Source organism: Gymnogyps californianus, chromosome 2 (assembly GCF_018139145.2).
Source record: "Gymnogyps californianus isolate 813 chromosome 2, ASM1813914v2, whole genome shotgun sequence".
Classification (NCBI taxonomy): Eukaryota; Metazoa; Chordata; class Aves; order Accipitriformes; family Cathartidae; genus Gymnogyps; species Gymnogyps californianus.
In genome coordinates this window covers 126489029-126511653 of record NC_059472.1, presented here as the reverse complement: position 1 = coordinate 126511653, position 22625 = coordinate 126489029, and the positions used below count along the sequence as shown (strand labels likewise).

The 22625-nt window shown below is 35.6% G+C and overlaps 1 protein-coding gene across 2 annotated transcripts in view; it reads right to left on the bottom strand.

The window, feature by feature from the left end:
• Nucleotides 1–22625, bottom strand: part of ZNF385D (zinc finger protein 385D) — a 412620-nt gene that overhangs the window by 56226 nt on the left and 333769 nt on the right. For both annotated transcript variants that reach the window (XM_050891944.1, XM_050891945.1), the window contains one exon: nucleotides 12801–12963. In XM_050891944.1, coding sequence (XP_050747901.1) covers nucleotides 12801–12963 — 163 coding nt within the window. The remainder of the gene's footprint in view (nucleotides 1–12800; nucleotides 12964–22625) is intronic.

The window sequence follows — 22625 nt, the reverse complement described above, 5'->3', positions numbered from 1 at the left end:
TTGATGCAACTTTCAGATGAACCTGCTAAGACGATGCTGGAAACTTGCAGCTATTAAACCAGCAGAGCAGAAAATGAACCAGAAATAGTAAAAAGTAAAAAGTAGCAAAGGAAGGGATTAAAACTGCATGGCAGCTGTCTCAGGACTCCTTTGGTAAGGTGAATGAACTAAAGAGCTCACTCAAGTGTTCTAATGTAAGAAAATGGCTATTTGCAAGCAGAAATGAGATAATTTGAAAAGTGTGATAAAAAAGTCTGATTTTTTTAAATTTGCATTCTCTGTAATACTTAACTGGAAACATGGGTTGCTAAAAGTAATGTTACTACCTATGCTTTGATCAGTGCAGATCTACTGGATTAAATAAGTAGGTCTTCTGAATCTCCTAAAATGCTTATTATAGGGCTTAAAACTAACCAGAGGTGGAACAAGGAAGCGGAAACAGTACTAAATTCTGATTGAAAGAAGTAGGAAGAATGCTTGAAAGTATACAACTTCAGAATTAAAACATGAATTTTAATTCTCACTTAATTCAAATTCTAGTAATGACAGAAAAAAAAAATACTAAAGCAGGTATAATAATAGAAAGAAATTAGTCTTCCAGAGACATAAAACATCTTTAATTATCTGGAGTCAATTTTGTGACATAATTAAGGACACTGAGACAAAGTACAGGCAGCTTTGCACCATAAAGCCTTTGTCTATCCAGACAAATCTATACCAGCAATTATAATTTTCTAGGGTTTTATTTAATCAAGCACTATTCACTTGTCCAGTCCTGTACAAAACACAGAAAGATAAAATATTATGACCTAGGTAGGACATACTTCAAGAATCAATTCTTGAGCTTTAAAAATGCATGTTGTTTGACTGAAGTCAAATGAATTGGTCTCATGCTTAAATTTAAGTACTATTCAAGTTGCCACATAAAAGACTTCATTACAGAACACCTCAAATGTATAACACACAAGATCTGCAGTCTCCAGGCAGCAAAGACTTTTCTTTCTGGGAGGAGTCAGGAAGACAAATTATATATTTGAAGCCAGAAAAAAAAAAGTATGTCCACAGTTTTCTCTGACATACAACAGAACATTGCCCAGAGGACTTCCATTATTAATTCCTGAGTCAAACCTAATAGCTTTGGTCAAATGATTATGAGAACCCCACATGAGATTTCGTATATGTTATAATCCTTCTCAGTGTAAAAAGATTTTGTCTTGATTGTGGAATGAAGCTGTTTTCCACTTGCAGTCTGTGGATATTGCCACACCTCCCAACTACTAGGAATGGTTTCACTATTAGATTGTTGTTTTCATGCAAATTTTTATAGACTGTAATCAAAATACTGTTTACATTCTCTTTGATAAATACTGAAGTTTAATGCATCTCTCTCATTAGGTCTTTCACTATTAAACCATTCTTAAATAATTGTATTAGATCTTCCCTAAGTTTCCACTCAATTTGATGATATTCTTTGGAAAAAAATAGATAATATACTTCATTTACAGTAATAAAAGAAACAAAAATCTTTACATTCCTCCATCATCCTCAAAAAAACGCTTTTTCACAAGGCTTTCTGGAAACATCACTACACCATCGATTCCTGTGTAGCCGATATTTAATCATGTACTCCCAAGTTGTCTTCATCTTTACATGAAGTCCCCCAACTTTTCACTAAATTCTTTATTCTTCTTTCCTGAGAACAATACATTTTGTTGTATTAAAAACATGTGAATCACTGAATCTCCAGCTTATCTTTATTACTTGCCTAGAACTCTAGTTTTTGTGCCATTTGTAATTTGTAAAGACTTACAATTCCTTGCAGGTAACTGATGATGTAAGATTAGACTGGAGTTAAGGTCCTATTCCAAAAGGATTTCACTGGAATATTTCTACACCAACTTGTACCTCGTGATTGCATTCCAAGGCCTATAATTAGCAAGCTTAAATCCACTTAATATGTTCCATATTCATTCTGTATCATTCTAGTGGCTTAGATAATTTTTAACCTCTGCACATTCTAGAGCTGTGCGAACACAAAGCATCAGCACAGTTATCCTTTATCAATCAAATATGTAATCTCATAAAAACAATTTTAAGTAGGAAAGTCTAAATTTCTATCAATTCATATTCATTGTCATTATATAATTGATCTCATTTACTTCAGTACTCAAGTCCCCTGTCAGCTGTTGCTTTATTTTTCCCAAGATAGGTGTCAGGCTGATAGACCTATAAATACTTGATTCATCCTGTTTACCTTTTGTGAATACTGACACAACATAAACTGTCTTCTAGTCCCCTGGATTTTCTACAGTGTCTACAATGTACAGAAAAACATAACAGTTTATCCAGAAAGCTCTTTATCTGCTTCTTTTAAAACTTTCAGTTGCAACTTTTCCTGATCTGTTGTCTCATTTAGTACTTGTGGTTAAATACACTTAATGTTACCGTTAGCATGGAAAGTATTTGAACATCAATATTATCATCAAGTTTACATAAGTAAGCTGGTTTTTTCCCTTCTCAAATCAAATCTATCAATCAGACACATTTGCTTGGTTCCTGTTACTCTTAAAAGCACCTTTTTATTTCCCTTGATGAGCCTATACTTATTCTTGTATCCATTTTTTTCCTATAATAATATTCTGTAGTTCTTAATTTCTAATTTACATAAGTTGTTCTAGCTCCTTTGATACTAATTCTGCTATGGACATGCTATAAAACAAGAGTTTTAATACTGGGAGACTGCTATGTGGTGTATCATGGTGGAGTACAGAATGCACAAAGATGAAATGAGAAATACACAATAATTCTTCAAGATTTTTGAGACACTATATGGATTTTGAGAATAAGAGACTCTTAACACACCTATTCTGAAGTTATAGGTGTGGCCTGCCTGAATTACCTATAAGCAAACCATTTAGTACATGGAAAACTACATTAAGTCTAAGAAGCACAGAGTTCAGGTGCATGGAGACCAACTGTGTGTTCACTTTCCTCCTCAAACAGATATTGCCGTTACAGCTACACTTTGTCTCAAGACAACTTGGTGTTTGCTGGTGCTGAAGATACCTTAATAAGCTTAAGCTTAGCTTAGGCTTATTTATATGATTTAAACTGCAGTGCCAGCAAACCTTAAAACAACTAGATGTTAGATGAATATTTGTATTTTGCCATATATTCAATAATTCAAAACACAATAATTTTCTTATTTATTTTTTTCTTTTTTAGGGGTAAGGAAGGGAGACAATGGCAGGAACCAAGAAAGTATTTGGTCCTGTCTGATATTTTAGTTTGTTTTATCTTTGTTTGACTGGGGCCAAATATAAAATGAATATTTGCAAAGTCTAACTCCATTAATACAGTAAGTGGAAGGTATATTTTAGCAAAGGAATGACATAGTACGGAAGAATTTCACCTATGAGACTTCTCCAGCTGAGGAAAGAAATCACTGATCTGCTAAGACTTTAAGTACATTACTGAAAGATGTGGAATACCAAATGGAAGACAGAATAAGTATCATGGTGGCAAAATAAAATTGTTCTTACATTAGTTTTGTTGTTCTTACATTCTTACAGTAGTTTTGAATAGTGTTCAGTTTTGGCCTATTTCTGAAAACGCCTACTATATGTACATAGGATAGTCTGCTTTGAGAAATAAAGATTTCTGTTGTGCTGAGTTCTTGTAACAAGAATGGCTAATGAAATGGACTGGGTAAAGCAGATCTCCATATGTTGATTAATACAACTGTTCCAGCTCCAGTTGTCTTTAGATCACTCTGAATGGTGCTTTAAGGGCATCGTATAGCAATGGCTCCAAACATTTAGCACAGTACATTTACGCATATTCTTAACTGCACTCTCCTCCTTTCTTGGTTTAGGCATGGCAAGAATATGACATGAACAACAAAAGAAAATAATCTGAACAAGGTCTAAAGCATCTTTGGAGATGAGGTCGCCTTTGCCTTAGAAATGCCCCACATAAAACAAAACCAGTCCTCAAACAGATAACAAACAACTACTTCTTATTTCTACATTGTCGAGCCAATATGATGTCAGCTTGAAAAAACATGGATCACTTAAATGAAGACCTACCTACTCTTCTGTTGCCCTCAAAGCAGACCCTTCTCATTTGAAAAATTCAGACTAGCAAAAACTGACCACCTATCTGAGAGCATTGGATCAAGAAGTTTCTGCTCCATTCCAAATTAGTCCATAAACTGACAAAATAAACAATTACGCAATAGTAACAGGCTTGTGAATCTGATGTTTTACAATAACAAATTGAAAGAGGATCTAGGACTGCAATATCATAATTTTTTTGAAATCCAATGGCTAGAACTGTGGAGCCTTCAGACCAATGCTACCAGCTAGTGTCAATGCCGTTCCCAACATAACAACAAAACACACCATGAAGAATGAGTCATTAAGCAGATACATGCTATGGTGCTTGATCCAGTTTTTAGAGCAATACTGATGAATAACTGATAAACAGATATCTGATAAACAGAAGATTACTTTCAAGATTTCTAGTAGTTACAACTATGGGCATGCAGCAACCAAGCTGACAGTTCCCTGAGATACGATGAAAGACCCTATTTAATATTTCAGTAGAAAATGCTTTTCAGATCTATGAACAATACCATTGTTAGTATTGGACTTTCATATTGATTCAATAGGCTGATACAGATGTTGTGACTGACAGCAGTTTCTATCTGCAGGATTATTCAAGCATAAAATTGTTGTCAAGGCAATCCCAATCAAAAGCAGCTGGGTCCACAGAAAACACATGGTGTTCATATGACGAAGCTCTCAGCATACGTAGATGCAAGCAAAGAAGGATTTTATTGCACATTCATGATCAACTGAGGCACACATAAATTACTGTAATTTTTATATCGCCATTTAGCTACACTCTGTAAGAAAGAAAAAGCCCTAGTTCTACATAGACATCAAAAGAGAAGCTATTGTCTTCCAAATTACCATCGAGCTCTAATGCAAAATTGGTACAACAGTCTGTGGAATGCTGATAACATTTTGTGCTGCAGTTAGCTACAGATTGTCTGAAGTACGGAAAAGTCAAAGCATAGGTGATTTAAAGTGAAAGATGTTGTAGCATGGTTAAATTTTACTGGTTTGGGCTGAATTTTCCAAGCATGTGATTAAGAGAACTGATAGATGTGAATCTGTAATTTCTAATTTCCAAGCAAATGACAAGAGAATCAGAAAATAAGAACATCTCTTTCAGACTATAGTTTCTTTTAAAGATTTTTCATTCAAGTAAAATTAAAAAAGAAAATGTGAACTTTCAGAATTGGGTGATTGGGAAGTGGGCCATGAAGTCCTATAGCTGGCTCTGAAATCCATCTGTGTTGTGCTAATCACTAAGCAATTACTCCTCATTTATTATTTCACACTTGCAACTTTGGAATTCTCCACCCAAAATATCTCAAACAAGTTAATATGAAGTAAAAATCCTTACACATTCAAGCTTCAAGGTCATTGTTCTGTTTTGATGTGTACTAAAACATTGACTTGTAAAGGAAATCAATTTATATCCAGGATCTCACAAGCCTAAACCCAGAATTAGCCTGTTAAGTCTGTTGTGCCCTAAGCAATGCTGAAACGACCTGAAGAAATCACTTGCCAAAACAAAAGCACACTTTATGATATAGCAAAGCATATGGAAACCAAACAACAGCAAAGTTATACAAACAGACTGCACTGAATTGTCTTCTTAGATTAAACATCCTTAATACAATAATTACATATACAAGGGTATCCGCAGCCTAAGCTGTATCAGCAAATTGCACACTGGGATCATACAGTAAATTGTTTCTGCATCCTCCAGCAGATTTTGAATAGTATTAAATACTATTTTGAGTTTTAAATACAGATGACATTTATATCATTATTAGAAATAGAATTTCTTTTAGTTACAAAAGATTACAAGAAAATCTCCTGTCTGTAAAAATGCTAATAAATAGGCAGTGACACTTTTAATTAAATATATGTTGATGTCATAAATACAGCAGTATGTCTTCCTCAGCTTTCCTTAAGAAAGGAAAAGTTAGGATGGTTTGCCATTAAGAACAAAGGATTAAACAAATAACTCTAAGAGTAAATGATAAAATAGGGTAGTTACACCAAGCAACACCAGAAATAATCCAATAATTCTTAATATATGGAAGCCCTCATAAACCTTAAAGCCTAGCCATTACCAAAACTTATGTTTATAATAAAAAAAGAAAATAAGCTCAAAAGCTGAATGTAAGGGAGATAAAATGAAAGTGGAAATAAAAGGAAAGCAGAGATAAGAGGAAATTGATTTTCATTTTCAAATGGGAGTTTGAACTGCACAAATACATCCATGTACAGAGCTAATGTACACATGGCTTTGACTATCTAAGTGATAAAAGAAAGCAAAAAAGGTGTGCTAAACCATGATATTGGAGGAAACATCAGTTAACTACCTGTCTTGAACAGAGAAGGGCAAGTATTGCAAACATGCAGAAACATATTCATATATATATTCAAAGAATATTTCTTCATATTTTTAAATGAAACTGCTGTAGTACTAGTCAATTATATGTTGTCCTTCTATAAAGATTCATATGACCCAGTTTTCATTTGTTCACTATGTTTGAAAACTTTATCTTAAAATTTAGAGCAGAAGTTTTGAATCTTAAATAAAGCAGCACATACTGACTAATAGCAAAGAGTCAGGGCATGAAGTACACTTAAAAAGAATAAAACAGCTCTGAGAATAAAAACTCTGAATTTGTTATGTATTTCAACAGAAAGACATAAAGAAACAATTTAAAATAGAAGAGAAAGAGCTTCGCACTTCAATCAGGTCCCATCAATGATCTTTTTTTTATTTTGATTGCATGTGAAACACATTTTATAACAGTAATGCATATTACATAAATTCAATGTGATTTGCCTGATGGGAAACTAGTGCAAACCTATTAAAGCCATGCATTAGCAGAATTTAGAGATTTGGATAAGTCTTATTAATTTCCATTTTAGTTCTTTTCTTTGAGCTTACTCTTATTTTTTTCTTACAGTTTCTTATTTCTCATTTTTACAAAAAGACACAAAGGATAACAGAAAAAATGCTGGATGAACTGCCAGGCTCAAAAGGTTGTGGTCAGCAGCACAAAGTTGGAGGCCAGTCACTAGTGGAGTCCTCCATGAATTGATATTGGTGCCAATATTGCTTAAAGTCTTCATTAAGGACCCAGATGATGGGACAGAGTGCACCCTCAGCAAGTTTGTTGACGATAAAAAACTGGGAGGAGTGCCTGGTACACCAGATGGGTGTGTTGCCATTCAGAGGGACCTGGACAGGCTGGAGAAATGGGACAACAGGAGTCCCTTGAAGTTCAACAAAGGGAAATGCAAAGTCCGGCAAATGGGTAGCAATAACCCCACGCACCAGTCTGGGCTACGGGCTGACCATCTGGAAGCAGATGTGTGGAGAAGAACCTGGGGTCCTGGTGGATACCACTTTAAATATAGGCCAGCAGTGTGCCCTTGCAGCAAAGGCGGCCAATGGCGTCCTGGGTAGCAAGACTGTCGTCAGCAGGTCGAGGAAGGTGATCCTTCCCATCTACTCAGCACTGGTGAGACAACTGCAGTGCTGGGTCCAGTTCTGTGCTCCTCAGTACATGAGAGACATGGACATACTGGAGAGAGTCCAGCAAAGGGCCATGAAGGTGATTAAGGGATTGGAGCATCTGTTGCACGAGGAAAGGCTGAGAGAGCTGGGACTGTTCAGCCTGGAGCAGAGAAGGCTCAGGGGGATCCTATCAATGTGTATAAACACCTGACGGGGTCAGGGGCAGGGAGTAAAAAAGCCAGAGCCAGAAACTCTTTTCAGTGGTGCCCAGTGACAGGACAAGACACAACAGGCACAAACTGAAATACAGGAGATTGAACTTAAATACAAGAAAAAACTTCTTTACTCTGCTTTACTCTGAGGGTAGTCAAACACTAGAACAGGCTGCCTAGCAAGGCTGTGAAGATATTCAAAACCCAACTGGAAAAGACACTGAGGAACCTGCTCTAGCTGACCCTGCTCTGACCTGCAGGGGTGATCTAGTCAATCTCCAGATGTTCCTTTTGAGGTCTCTTCACAGAATCTCAAAATTTCTGTGATTCTGTGGTATTTGTGGCTGCCACACTCCAACGTATCTTCCTGAATCTCTCCATTTCATGCCACCTTCCTTTTTTCCTCCTTCAAAGTTTACTCTGACTTACCACATCATTTCCGATTTCTTTCTCCTTCCTGCCTGCCTTTTTTATGCCTAAGACCTTGCCAGACTGGCTGCTCTCTCCTACTCCACCTGCTCTCCTTTTCAGAATTATCCCAGCTGGGCTGAAATTGTTATTTCAGGAGCAAGTTTCATCTGCTGACCAGAAATATCCTATCACTTCTTAGATAAAAAGAAAAAGAAAAAACAAAAGGACTGGAAAGGGGTAGCTCAATTAAAATTTTCCCACAGAGAAGAATTTTCATATGTGCCAGTGAAAGGAAAATAAGAGAATTTATGCTGTCTCCCATGCTGTTACCCACACATAAATTCAGTATCTGGAAAAAATCCTTCTCCTTTTCCTTCTAATCCATCCTTCAGTGTTCTCATTTCTTGTGATGCCTTTATCACTTGAACATGTTTATGCTACTGCTCTTTTAAAACACCTGTCTATTACAGTAACAGTGTCTATCTCCCTAAGTTGTCTCTCATCTTATGTGTAGAGTGTAAGCTTTTTAGGACGGGCACCAGTATTTTGTTCTCTGACAGCACAGGGGTCTTCAGCTGTTAAGACTGTACTAATGATAGATGATGTTGTCTGTGCCTTGGCCCAGATACACACTTCTTCTGTTCATCACATTTTTCTCTGTTTTTAAGAGCTATTCAATTGCATTTAAGTACACAGGATTTAAGACATAGTGTATAACATTCAAAAGCAATGTTAAAGACTTTGCCATAGTGATGGCTCCCAATGACATGTTTTTCCCCCTTGGAAAGGTCTATTCCCTCTTCTCTGTTGATAACAAATGATCTAACTCATGCTGAATTCTCTGCTGAATAAATAAATAAATAAATAAAAATAGCCCAAATCTTCAAGACCTAATTCATGATAATGTGGTCATGGAGAGTCCTTTTTAACTTAAAATAGCTTTAGACATATGCATAAACTTCAACATATAGACATATGCAACAACTATAGGGACAGCATTTTACATGGATATAATCTTGTACACTCACTCTAGATTCAAAAAAATCCAAGTACGGGATAACGACTTTACTGGACAAGACATATAGTTAGGATGATAGAACACAGTCTATCTAAATATAGTCTGAAAGGTGTTCCTAAAGTATCTGTGCTTACAGCCAAAGTGAAGGTGTAAAGCATCTTTGTGAGGACAACATACCTTAGCAGAAAAGAGGGTCAATTTTTAAAGCTGTTATGGACTTTTAACAACTCCATGTCCAGGAATATGTATGCATGTATGTTAATTTACGGTGAAAATATGAATTTTTATTGTCACCTCTTGAATTGGAGAATCAAGAATACTGAAATCTGGCTTATATACTACCATAAAGTGGGCTCGTCTTTGAAATGGTCACGCTTTCTGTTTTTCTGTCCTGAGTGACCACAAGTATCACATAATAAATGGTAAATACAGATGCAAGAAGCACGTTAAATAATAGAACTGGTTACAAAGTTCCCACATGTTAAGAATGGCATTGTCCGTTATGTGACTGCCAACATAACTCTTCATATTTCAGTCCCCCAAAGATTTCTCAAGTTCAAGCCTTTTAATAATTCCAGAAGTTTGTTTAAAGGGGTAAAAAAAAAAATAGCGACTTTCACAAAATGAGCAAAATGACCCCATATTTTATGTTTTCTCCTTAACACATAGTTTAACCACCAGGAATCATTTATGAAAGGTTTTAAGGAGTCCGCTTACATCGTGGGTTGCACAGTCTCCGTTATTTATTGCAATAACACACACTGGCACCACATCTAACAAAATAGTTCCAGAATAAGCAACATAACAAATTGCTGCTTTAGCTCTTGAATCAGTTTGTATACTGTGTGGTCTTTTTCATAATCTTCATTGCATAGCACTGCAGATTTCCTGATGACATTTTGTTTGCTGGAGCTGCTAAGGGTACGCAGAACCACTGAACTGAAGTCCTGACCAATGTGCTGTGACTGACATGTAATTCACCATTTAACCACTGCTGTACATGATATATTGGAGGTGATATGAACATGACCCTATCCTCAGTGTATTTGGGATCAAATCTTCAGCAGAGAGCTTTAAAATACTGTAGAAAAAGCTTTTGTTCTGAATGATCACAAGTGCAGGGACTTAGTAACAGAATTTATTTCTAGTTATGAAAGATTAATTAATGAATTATATTCATTAGTACAACTGTTTCCTGAGAACTGTATATTACTATCAGAATATTTTACTTTTACACCAATCATTTACAAATGTGCAAACTCACACAGTGCTGTATATTCTGATGTTATTCTGGCTTTCAGAAATAATTTTGCCCTTAACAGTTCTATCAAGCAAATATAAGACACCGAACAACTGGAAAGGAAAGAAAATCTGATTTATGAAAATTTGAACTTGCCATGTTTAACAGAAAATTGCATCCTTTTGGCTACCCAAAATTTTCTTTTTTTTTCCCCTTTTTTTTTCCTCCCACTACGCATACGTGCTTGATTCTTACAAAAGATCATTTACACCAAGGATGTCATTCTACTGCCAGTCACATCAATGCTGACCTGTAATAAATGTATTTGCATTTGGATAAAACTGGCTGCCTTTCTTTGAATGCCACCAGTTGAATAGGGCTTTGGCCAGCAGTTGAATATGGCTCTCAGTATTTTTTGAAATTTTCAGATTTTGGGCTGTTTGTCAATTAACATCAATATGTGTCCTTTAGAATGCCATTAAGGTCAGTACTCCTAACATAGACTACATATATGTATACATGTACTTACATGTATGTATACACACATTCTATGAAATCAATCCAGGAAGTCACGAACAATGTGTAAAGCTGAGGAAACTCCTGCATAGGCCATTGCTTTTGTATGCAACTAGATTTCTGATGTTTTCTTACTTATGCTGATATAAAAACTGATTTGTACTACTGACCTTGGATACAAGACAGTTCATATATCTTGTCAGGGATCTAATTCAAAGCCTGATGGAAAGACTCAGACTGGTTTTAAGGTACCTTGGAAAATCCTTCAAACTTTCACAGCGTAAGATAAAAGCTTTTGAATAATACATTTTAAAGCTTAAAAAGATCTCTTTTCTCTTTGGTTATTTTCTCCAACCACTAGCTCATATTTTGTAAAGAGTAAATCACTCTTTCCATACAACATCCCCCTTTCTGCTCTGAACATGCCAACAGGTAACAGCAGGAAAAAATTTTAAAGGTATTTGTATGTTTAGAAACACATATATTTTCATAAGTAACTTTTGACATTGTTCCTATTCTCCCATTCTTCATTACTTTCATTATAGAAACAAAAGTACTGGTAATATTTTTTTTCTTTCCTTTTTTTTTTTTTTTGTAACAAACACAAAAATAATGTAACAATTGTTTTTTAAAGCCATCCCATTATAACTAGGATGTAAATCTCCATAAAAACATATGCTGTCTATAATAAAGTGCTATAACAAACATAGAGAGAGAGAGAGAGAGACATAGAGGTATCTGTCTATAATGAATATGGCAGAGATGTATCTTAAGGAAAGTACTACACACATCTGCAAGGTACTTTTTTGTTATACTGTAATTGGTTAGTGCACATCCGTTTACAATGCTAAACTTACTGCATCAGAAGTGGTTCCAAATGAGCAGTTTTCAGCATCACTAGAAAGGTGTCTGTTGTTTCACTGCTTTGGCTTTTTTGCCATGGCTGGTTTTGGCTTGTTTGGGGAAGGGGGGTTGATTATGACTAAATATGCAAACTGTATCCCTTCATACATAAGAGCAGTCATACCTTGTGAGATAATGGATTGTCCTTCAGCGAACTTACAACCTTCCTTTGAAATTTCCAGTACGATAGCCACATATTTAAAATGTGAGCTTAATCAAATCCTGTTGACTTTATCAAATACTCATATAGACTTTATTTGCAAAGGAGTACCTTTTACCCACACAATAATTTAAAAGATATTATTTCAGTCTGAAGACTCATTTAAGCAGAATAATTGGCATCAATAGCACTTACCTGATTGTGTGGAATAGAGGTTATACAGCTATTTTCCAGCTCAAAACCATGCAATAGCCATTTAAAAAAAATAATGCAATGTTTGAAATTTATGAAAATTAGGTTTTTATTAACAATGCTTTTGTAAGAGGCTTCTAGACACAACTACTGCAATTTGCTACATTGTTTGTGGTTAAAAGAAATGTGCCATATGTAATTGTTTATAGAGACATACTGCATATAGACTAGGAGGTTTACATCGGTTGATATGTAATAGTTTAGCCACTATAAAAATTAATCAAGTCATGAGTATTGCATTCTGTCCTAAAAGAATGACAAGCCTCTTTTCACTAAGAGAAATCAGTTACATGACTATCATACTCTCACCAGCCTATTGAAAGGACTAAAAGAAATCAATATCACACAGAAAGATGGATCGAGCATGAATCAATGTGGCAAGCACATAACCAAACAGACATGGAATTAAACAAGAAAGAAAAAAAAACAAACCAACAAACCAAACAAAACCAACAAAGATTGTCGCTTAACCTGTTTTGTCAGAGCTGGTATTGATGGTATTGGTAGTGATGGAAGTGAAGGTAGTCTTTGCGCTGTCCTTGGTAGTAACAGATTTCTGCTTATTTTTCATGGCTTCCAGTGCTTTGAGCTTCTTGGCATGTTTAGTGCCTTTGTAGTGGGCCGCAGCCTGGCTCTACAAAGGAGAACAAAATGAACCATGCAATCAGGCTCATTTCTAAACTGGCATTCTCTGTATTAGTACAAATACAGACTACCTTTCAATAATGGGTACCATTCACATTATCCGAGTAGTGACCAAACAGAAAATTATATTTAGAATGATGCTTGGAAAATAATGGAAAAAATACTCAAGCAACCCCAATTCTATAAATACAGTATATTACTGTATAACAGTATATTACTTTCAGACCAAAATAAGGTTGTTTTAGTCTACCATGCTACCATTAGTTTTTCGATCAAGACTTTTTTTGCTTTTGCATTAAAAAAAAATTAATTCTCAGGCAACAGGGAGGAACGCACTCTCCTCCCAGTAGCTTTGCACTTTTCCAGTTTCTATTTCAAGCTAGAGATTTTGTCAAAGCTTCCTTCAAAGAACAGTTTACTGTTAACAGTGGTATCAGGAATTTCTCAGCAAAGACTGACAATAAAAAACACACCAAAAAAAACCCCAAACCAAAACCAAAGCCCAAAGAAAAGAAAGCAAAACATAAAACACTCTCTTCAAAGCCAATCACCAAAGATTTAATTGAATGTGAGGCAGACATGCAATTAGCTGGCTTTCTTAAAAAAAAAAAAAAAGGATTACTTTTGTCCACCTGCTACAAAAGGTAGTGTTTGAAATTCAAAGCCAGGAGCATCCTTTCAAAGGAGAAAGCTCACACAAATCCTGTCACAGTCCCAAATATATTTTGGCTACTTGATATTGTTAAGCTAAAATAGATTTGTATGTGCATTGTTATTAAGATTTATGTATTAGACTGAAAGTATCTTTATTATTCTAAAAGTTAATAACAACTTTTCTGCATTCAATTTATGTTGCAAATATATTTTAAGAATAGTATTTGAAGTGTAAGATTAAACCTTATACAAGAACCACTGGAATTAGTATGAATATTCAGAGTTTATTTCTTCTCTAATTATTTAAACTCTTATAAGAAAGATAGTCTTCCAGTTAATAAGTAAACAACCTGAAAAATTCCTTATATTTTTATTGCTGAACTTCAAACTTTATTGAAAACAACTCCTTTCTTACTTGAAAGAGAAATTATTAAGACTCTAGAAAAAGTCAAAATTTAGCTACTACAGAATTGAACAAATGAAAAGCAACTATGCTGGGTCAGCCCAAGGACCCATAAAGATCAGTATTTTGTTTCTGGCATGAAACAACAGCAGATACTTAGAACAAAAAAGAAAGGTAAATGCTTTCTATTGTGGAATCAGAAGAAGAAAAAAACATGTATGTAATTTAGTGGCTACAAACTCAAAGGATCAAAGGGATAAAATGACACAGTCACTCGTCTCTCTAAGCCGCTCATGCAGATACAAGAATCCTGCATTATCTGGCATCTGTTAGTCATTAGACCTTTATTAATGTTATTTAATGTGCTGAATTTTGGGGAGAGAGGGAGTTCTAGTGAATGTTACAATAAGAGAGTATATTAATTAATCTCGAGATTTATGACTTTCAGCTTTCATGAAAATTCATGATTCCTTCCAGATGCCTGAGATTTGAGAAGCTCAAGGTGAGTCGGAAAGAAGTGAGAGACCTTGTCTAAACCAATAAACACATACATGTGTATGTGTATACATCCGTAGATATACACACATGCATACACTTTTGTTGTATATTGAGATGCATCATTCAGTTTGGTTGAAAAGCCAGTTTCTCTATACCTAAAATAATGTAAATATTGTATTAGGTACCCTTATTGAAAGAACACTGGACAGTGAAGTTATTAATTAGAAACAACTTGAACAGAAACAGCACAATCATGCACCTTTTACAATTCCCAACACATAACATCGAGACATACTGTAAGCCAAATACAAACAGTCAAGAGATGTTAATTATCGTTAAACTGAAAGACCAGTGTCAAGTTACGATGATGCATTAAAAATGACATTATACAGTACCTCCTCATGTCGCTATCATGTCAACTATTTTTACAGTTTCTAGTCAAATTTAATTATCAGTCAGCTCTAGAGTCTGACTGCACTTGTTTTCCCTAACTAACAGTGTCATTCTTCAAATATCAGAAAGATAGTCAGAACATGGTCCTTAATACTGAGTTATGAATGTTGATATTAGTTTGATATACAGCTCAACTTTCTTCACAGAATTGTTGGCAGAGCACCCCAGGTTTATGTCTCCTGCATCCAATGTTCTCTTCCCTCCAAATTCTCACAGCTACAGCTCCACAAACCTCAACTCAAGCAGAGTGTTGGATTCATAAGGAATATACAACGAGGGACCATGTAGAAACTGGTGACCTTTTCACTGTTCTGAAATACACGAATGAAATTGCTCCAAAGTAGAAACACATTGCTCAAATTTACAAGTACGATGGCTGCTACTCAGAGTTGTCCATTACTTGCTTCCCACAGAGCGCTGCCAGCTTACCCAGCATCTACTTAAATAAGATCTTTATGCCTTTTTTATTTCAAAGTTTAAGTCTCCAGCTGGCACGTTAATGGTATTTCTGTGTGAGCAGACAGATTGCTCCTAAGCATATAACCAGCTCCAAATTAGCTTATGCTGAACTTTTACAACTGAACTGGACCACCCCCCTAAAAAAAAAGTCTGTCATTATTTTTCCTTGCAATAGTAAGATGTAGGAAACAGAAAAATATCCATAAATATATTTTTCCACAGAGCAACATAAAATACGGTACCTCACTGAATCATTTCTTGCAGCCATAAGAGAACTAAAATAATCCTCACTGCTTAAATGGCATTTACTTGTAGCTTATCAAACACATTACTTAAAAGGTATTTACTTGTAGGTTAAATACAAAAATAAGATAGATCATAAAATGCAATTATTCCCAACTTTCGTGCAGAATTAAGAAATATTGAGAGAGAGCAGAAGAGTGAAAGACAAATTAGGCCTACTTTTTGGTGTCAATCATGATGCTTAACTGAGTGAAGAGACTGTACCCCTTCAGAAGGGTGAGAAGGAGTCTCCTTCTGGAACACCTCAGAGTTCAACAGTTGCAAAACCCAAGAAGATAATATGTACATGTTTATATATTACCTTACCAAGTTGTGCTAGAAGTTGTGCTCAGAAGAGTTATGAGCAGAGGTTACAGGTGAAACCCTACATCTACAGAAGCCGATGGGAATCAAGGGAGGATTTCCCTTTCCATGTTTTGCAAAGGGATACTGACTTTTATAATTGCTCATCTTGATGGAAGCCAGTCCCCTTTGAGAAATAACTGTTTGATCTAAAATCAGAGATTCTTTCAAATGAAAGAGATTCAGGGCAATCCTAAAGGAAAAATTCCCTTTTACTACAGAACACTTCGTAATCATAGTCAATAAGCTATCCTAAAAACCCTCTAATATTAAATTCTGTTTCTTTTTATGATTACGAAAGAACACATTAGAAGAATACTTTAAGAGCGAGCTTACTTTTTTCTTTCTTTGTAGTTTCCAAGTTCACTTCTCACATCATAGTTTCCATGTTTGATACACAGAATTAACCCTAGCACTGTGAAGACAAGTCACTGTTAGCTAACGTGTGACCCAGTCAGTGATGAAGCATGAGAAATATGTCAAATACTGCTGGTGCAACATAATAGTGAACTTTAAGAAACTATATCCATTCTTGAAAAAGATGTCTAACAAGAAAGTAAAAGGTAGATTATTACTTCATATCTGAAGTTGAAAACTCAAGGATCCTTAACTAAATTTTGAGGGCTCTGATCCTGCAAATTACATGTAGACAAACTGCTCTAAGGGAATTATTTCAAGGAAATGGCAGGATGTCTAAACAGCAAATCACTTTTCAAGGTTATTTGTAATGAAGTCCTGCCTATTTGAGCAGTACAAGTCAGTTTAAGCATCTCTTTTGCAAAACAAATAATTTCCTCTGGTTCCATGTATCTATCTTGAATAATTAGGGACCTTTCTAATCCTTACATTTTGTAACCTTCACAAATTGTTAGAACATGAAAAATTTATTTGTCTATATAAACATATATTGTGTATATATATGTTATAAACACACAGATATATACATACCATAAAAGAATAAAAAACTTTATATGCAGGTGTGAACAGTTAGAAATAACAGCCATAGTGTCAAAAGTCTGCTGTATTTTCTTTGCTTAAGTGCAATATTGTACCACAGTTACCATAAGGACATCATATTACCAAGCGAATTGCAATGTGTAAAATATGATGGGAAAGATGAAATATTTTAAACAATCCAGACGGTATTCTCTTACAGTCATCATATCTACATAGAAGTCTTCAAAATAAGTTTGTCTGTCTGACTAATGTACTTCAGTGAATCATATGTCTTCTCACTTATGTTATTTAGGCATTGGTCCAACAAAAACATTGTGCTTAATTTTGTGCATTGAGACAAAAAAGGGTCTCCTCCTATTCTCAGAGAGTTTTCAACTTAGCAGCACTGCATCTTCTATCCTTTTTATATCCCTCCTGGTCCATGTCATATTACCAATCTTCTTACAGATTGTTTTCCTGCCTCAGCCATTTCTTCTAGGCAATACCTTCATAATAAAAGCCAGCTCAAAGAAAAGAACTTTTCAAAAAAATTGTAGTGAATATGTTCCACTGGTTCTTCTTCACAAAAATTCAATCTAACTATCCTGCATTAAGTCTTTCTCATTTCACAATGCGTTTTCAAAGATGTCCGTTATGGCGAGTTCTCTGCTCCATGCTGTCATCTGGCCAATTAGTAGCAAGGCTGCACTCTGTCTGCACCCTTAGAAAGCCCCAAACAAGGGCTGCGAGTGCTGAAAAGTCCTTTTTGTCTATCTGAGATGTGAGTAGATCATGTCATGTCTTTGTTTTTACCAGCTACTGGACGCTACCATCGCCTCTGTTGTTATTCCCAGTACAATAGTAGCAATTTTGGCTAATGCATCAGCGACTGATGTCAGGATCCTCCAGAGTAAAAAGCTCTGAAAACAAAAAATGAGTTTCCCGGTTCAAACTAATACTGTCAGTGAGCTGGGCACACATGGAAAGCAATAATACAAAACTTCATAAGCCAAGAGGGCTTCTGTCCTTGGAGAAGTGAGGGAAATTGTTTCTGAGATGCCTATGCTACACATTGTCTTAATGCCTGAGTACAGAATATTTTCCTAAAGTTGGGCTGTCAGTAAGTACTTCAAATATAATTTTACAGATGTTCTAAGCACACAAGAAAGTAATAAAAATCAAAAGACATTTTTATTTTTGGAACCAGCATCGTATTTTTTTCTAATTACTCCAAAGCCTGGCCAGTCAGTGATGACAGCACTGCTCAGGGAAGGTTGCAGTATGCAGCTGAGACATCTGTATGTAAATAGCTCATCTGTATGAGCTATTTACATAACCTGGGCTGATGTCTACAGAAGTTCTCCAGTAAGTAAACTGGAGAAGTTTACAGAACGAAAGTCTAACAACCCTGAGGTGCCCAACACTTGGTTCTGCCTAGGGCAGGGTTTTTACTGTGAACCACACCTGATAAAACAAGAGGAGGATTGTACAGTCTTTTGCACTGAGATGTATTTACTCTGTTTAGTAGGTAAGCCTTTATTTGAGGCTATTTTAAATTTTCAAAAATAATTTCTTACAAGGCCTACTGTTTTTTTTGCCCAGTGAGCACACACAGGAAATTCAGGACTACTCATAAGTCCTATGCTTACTTTCTAGAAAACAGAGGAACTCCATGGACTTCAGCGGAGCTTCACAGACTCACAGTACAAGAGACAAACAAGCTAAGTACCTGTGCAAGCCTTTGCAGAATAGGAGATTAAGTGAAGACATATAATGTAATTTTTAAAGGTGATGTCAACACGATGACATGTTTCATATTGAACAAGAAGAGTATCCTGATTTCTGTCTGATACATACAAACTCAATCTGCAGTCAATTATAGGGCAGATAAATGTTGCCTGTCGTCATTTCTTCCTCCTGCTAAGCTTACCTTTATCTTCTGAATTGTGTCATTTCAATTTTTTGTGCACTCTATCATCAACACCACTCTGTAATACAGAGCCAGAGATCTAATTACATTATGCACTCACATGTAACTGTGGTATAAAACACCAAGCATGTGTGCAATATGACTTCTTTCAGATACGTTCTGAGAAGACTTTTGCCCCCTAAGCTATGACTGATCAATTTGCCCCTTTCCCTAGAGCCAAATATGCAATAACAGAGCAAGTACCAAAAAGGACTTTTCTGTAGAAAACATTTCTCCATTATTACGGCAGAATAAAATAAATATCCCAGCATGTTAATTCCCAGGTATTTAATTTTCTCTTTCCAGGGAAAGAAAAATTTTCTGTTCTCTCTTCTCCTTCATAAAACATTTATTCAATACACTCATGAATGTACCCTGAGACTCAAGGATCAGAGCAAATGGGTGCTTTCTGAGCTCACTGGCTCCTTTGCATTAACAAAGCTGCTCCATCCCACTCCCTGTGCTTGGGCTCCTTCCAGAGCCATTTATATAATGGTGAGAGACTGCACCTGGCAAGAGTCTGCATCATATTGTGAGAGATTGGCATTGACCCCATTTTTATGGTAAAATCATCCATCCTATAGTAAAATCAGATATTTTCATTATGGAAAGGAAAAGCTATTTTATCTTGGTCAGATGCAGAAGGTCAAAATTTCCTACTTAATATCACTTGTCCTGTAACATGGTATCTTTATGACCATGCATCTGTTTGTACTGTAAGCTGCCATTGAGTGTGGCATTACCTGAAACTATCTAAACAAGATACAAAATCTGCCTAGATATAACACACTTCACACTGCATTCCAAGTAGACATACACAGCATCAAAATATATATATACTGAAGGGAAGATAGCTCAAGTAGTCAATGTCTTCCCGTACCTGGCATTTTTCTTTTAAGGACATCAGTACTTCACGCAGCACAACAAAAGTTCATTGCATGTTGAAATTCAATAAAAAGACTATTTGTTTTACCATCTATTTTGTCCTTTTTGTTGTCAAGGCAGATCAGTTTTAAACTCATTTTGACAAGGTTATCAAGTTCTGGTCTCTGGAAGTTTTTACATACTGACTTCCATAGTAATAATGGTTGCTTTTTGGGGAGCTCTTTTGATGGGGAGACGAAAAATGCTCTTTTGAAAACTGGTATAATCAATGAAATCAACTTTAACATTTAATCTCATCTTTACTGTATTGGATGGCAACATCATCTATTTTCCCCATGGCAAATCTTACTGTAGTCAGTTTCAAGAGAATATTAAACTTGCTTGGTTTTTTTCATTCAGATTAACCAAGTGATTAATCTCAGATTAATCTTAGAATGAGATAGAAGGTTAATCTATACACACTGCTATGTGCTACTTATATGATAAAATAAACCATGTATTAATTTGGCTTAGTAAATATAACATATATGCTTCCAGTTTTGAATTTGGAACTGACATATTTGGAACTAAGAACTTGAGCAAATGATATATGTCATTATAATTTTGTAGAAATGTACCCCAGCTTCCCTCCACTAGCAGTAGACACACCCACACATCTTCTATTCATTGCGTTAATTAACATCTTTTGAATAATATGTCAGTAATGGCAATCCTAAACATGGAAACTGACATACAATCTATCTATGAAACAACAAAGAAAATAAGCTCAATATGGTTGTGATTTACTTAATAATGAGTTTAATAATGTAAATGTAATTCAATGTTCAGGTTCTACACAAACGATATTTACTTGAAAACAATGGATGCTGTTGAATTTAAAATAACTGCTTTAAAGACAGTAATTTTCTGAATAGCGTTGAAAAGTTCAGTCTTTTGTGGTGTCATCTGAAAAGGAATGACAGTGGTGGACATGTAGCCAACACCTTTTTGAATCTCAGTTTGTCACAGTTCACAACAGCTAATGGGAGTCAAGGGTGTACACATACAGTTACCTGCCCAGAGCCTCAGTTCATTTAGAAATTTTACACTGACTGAGCACAAAACACTTGATTCCCTCTGCATCCAGCTTGTGAACTGATAACTAAAGAAAGTTGAGTGGGTGGCTTTAGCGTAGCTCATCTGAGTGTTTTCACCTGGTTTCTGTTGCCAAGGAAACCATTTTTGCCTGTTTACATTCATAACAGCAATCTCATTGAATTCTGAGTTTCAGATTTTTTTGACTGAATCAACACATCAGGGAAGAATAGTGGTGAGACACAAAGATACTACAAGAAATTTTACAGAAAACAGGAAAAGCTGAAAAAATGCATATTTGAATTCCTATTAATTCAGTACTATTTGAACTTTATATATGAAATTACAAACAAGTTAATACAACTTGTATGTACAAAACTGCTAAAGAGAGTACATGGAGATATTTTCACTGTGCTTTTAAGCACAGTCTTAATACTTTTATTGTAATTACTGTTTCTAATACTACAGTTAGTAGAATTTTTCCAAATTTCAAGTTTGTCTTCAGAAAAATATTGATTCAATTTTCTGATTCTTTTACTCAAATATACAGTTACACAAATTTTTCTTTTTGGATTTTCAATTTATAGTTCAATAGTTATTTTAATATAAATCTGTTGTGGTTTAACCCCAACCAGTGACCAAGCACCATGCAGCCACTCACCCCTCCCCACTCCCAGTGGGGTGGGGAGGAGGATCAGGAAAAAAAAGTAAAACATGTGGGTTGAGATAAGAATGGTTTAATAACTAAAGTAAAATAAAATATAATACTGACTAATAATAATGAAAATATAAGAATAATAATAATTGTAATGAAAAGGAATATAACCAAAAAAGGAAATAACACCCAAGAAAAGACAAGTGATGCACAATGCAATTGCTCACCACCTGCTGACCGATGCCCAAGCAGCGATCTGCCCCTCCCAGTCAACTCCCCCCGGTTTATATACTGGGCATGACGTTCTATGGTACGGAATGTCCCTTTGGCGAGTTCGGGTCAGCTGTTCTGGCTATGCTCCCTCCCACCTTCTTGCACACCTGCTTGCTGGCAGAGCATGGGAAACTGAAAAATCCTTAACTTAGGATAAGCGCTCCTTAGCAACAACTAAAACATCAGTGTGTTATCAACATTATTCTCACCCTAAATCCAAAACACACTGTACCAGCTACTAAGAAGAAAATTAACTCTATCCCAGCCAAAACCAGGACAAAATCTTTCCTGTATCCTTTAGATCAGCTCCTACCCATAAGTAGAAATTCAAAACCCACAAATAAGAAACCTATACGCTCAAATTTCTTGATTCCAGCTCTGTTTTATGTGGACTTGGCTGTAGTTAGGTGCTTCCCAGCTTAAATCTTCAGCCTTCCTGTAGAAGGCTGTAAGTATATGTAAAATATTATGTGTACTTTTCCACTGTGAAAAGTTTTCACAGATGCACAAAGATTGATAATTTAAGGCTAGGACTAAGACAGAAGGGTTTACAGATTCTGTCATTCTCCCTATATTCCAAGAGGAATCCAAGCCTTCCAGGTGCAGAAACATCCATGGAGAGGCAATGTGTTTCCTTGGAATAAAAGAACTCTCAGCCCACTAATTCCTGGCTCATTTAGACAAATTTTATATCTCTAAAAGATTCCTGTGCCAGTGGTTTGCTTAAAAAGTCCTACTGTAGGTTTA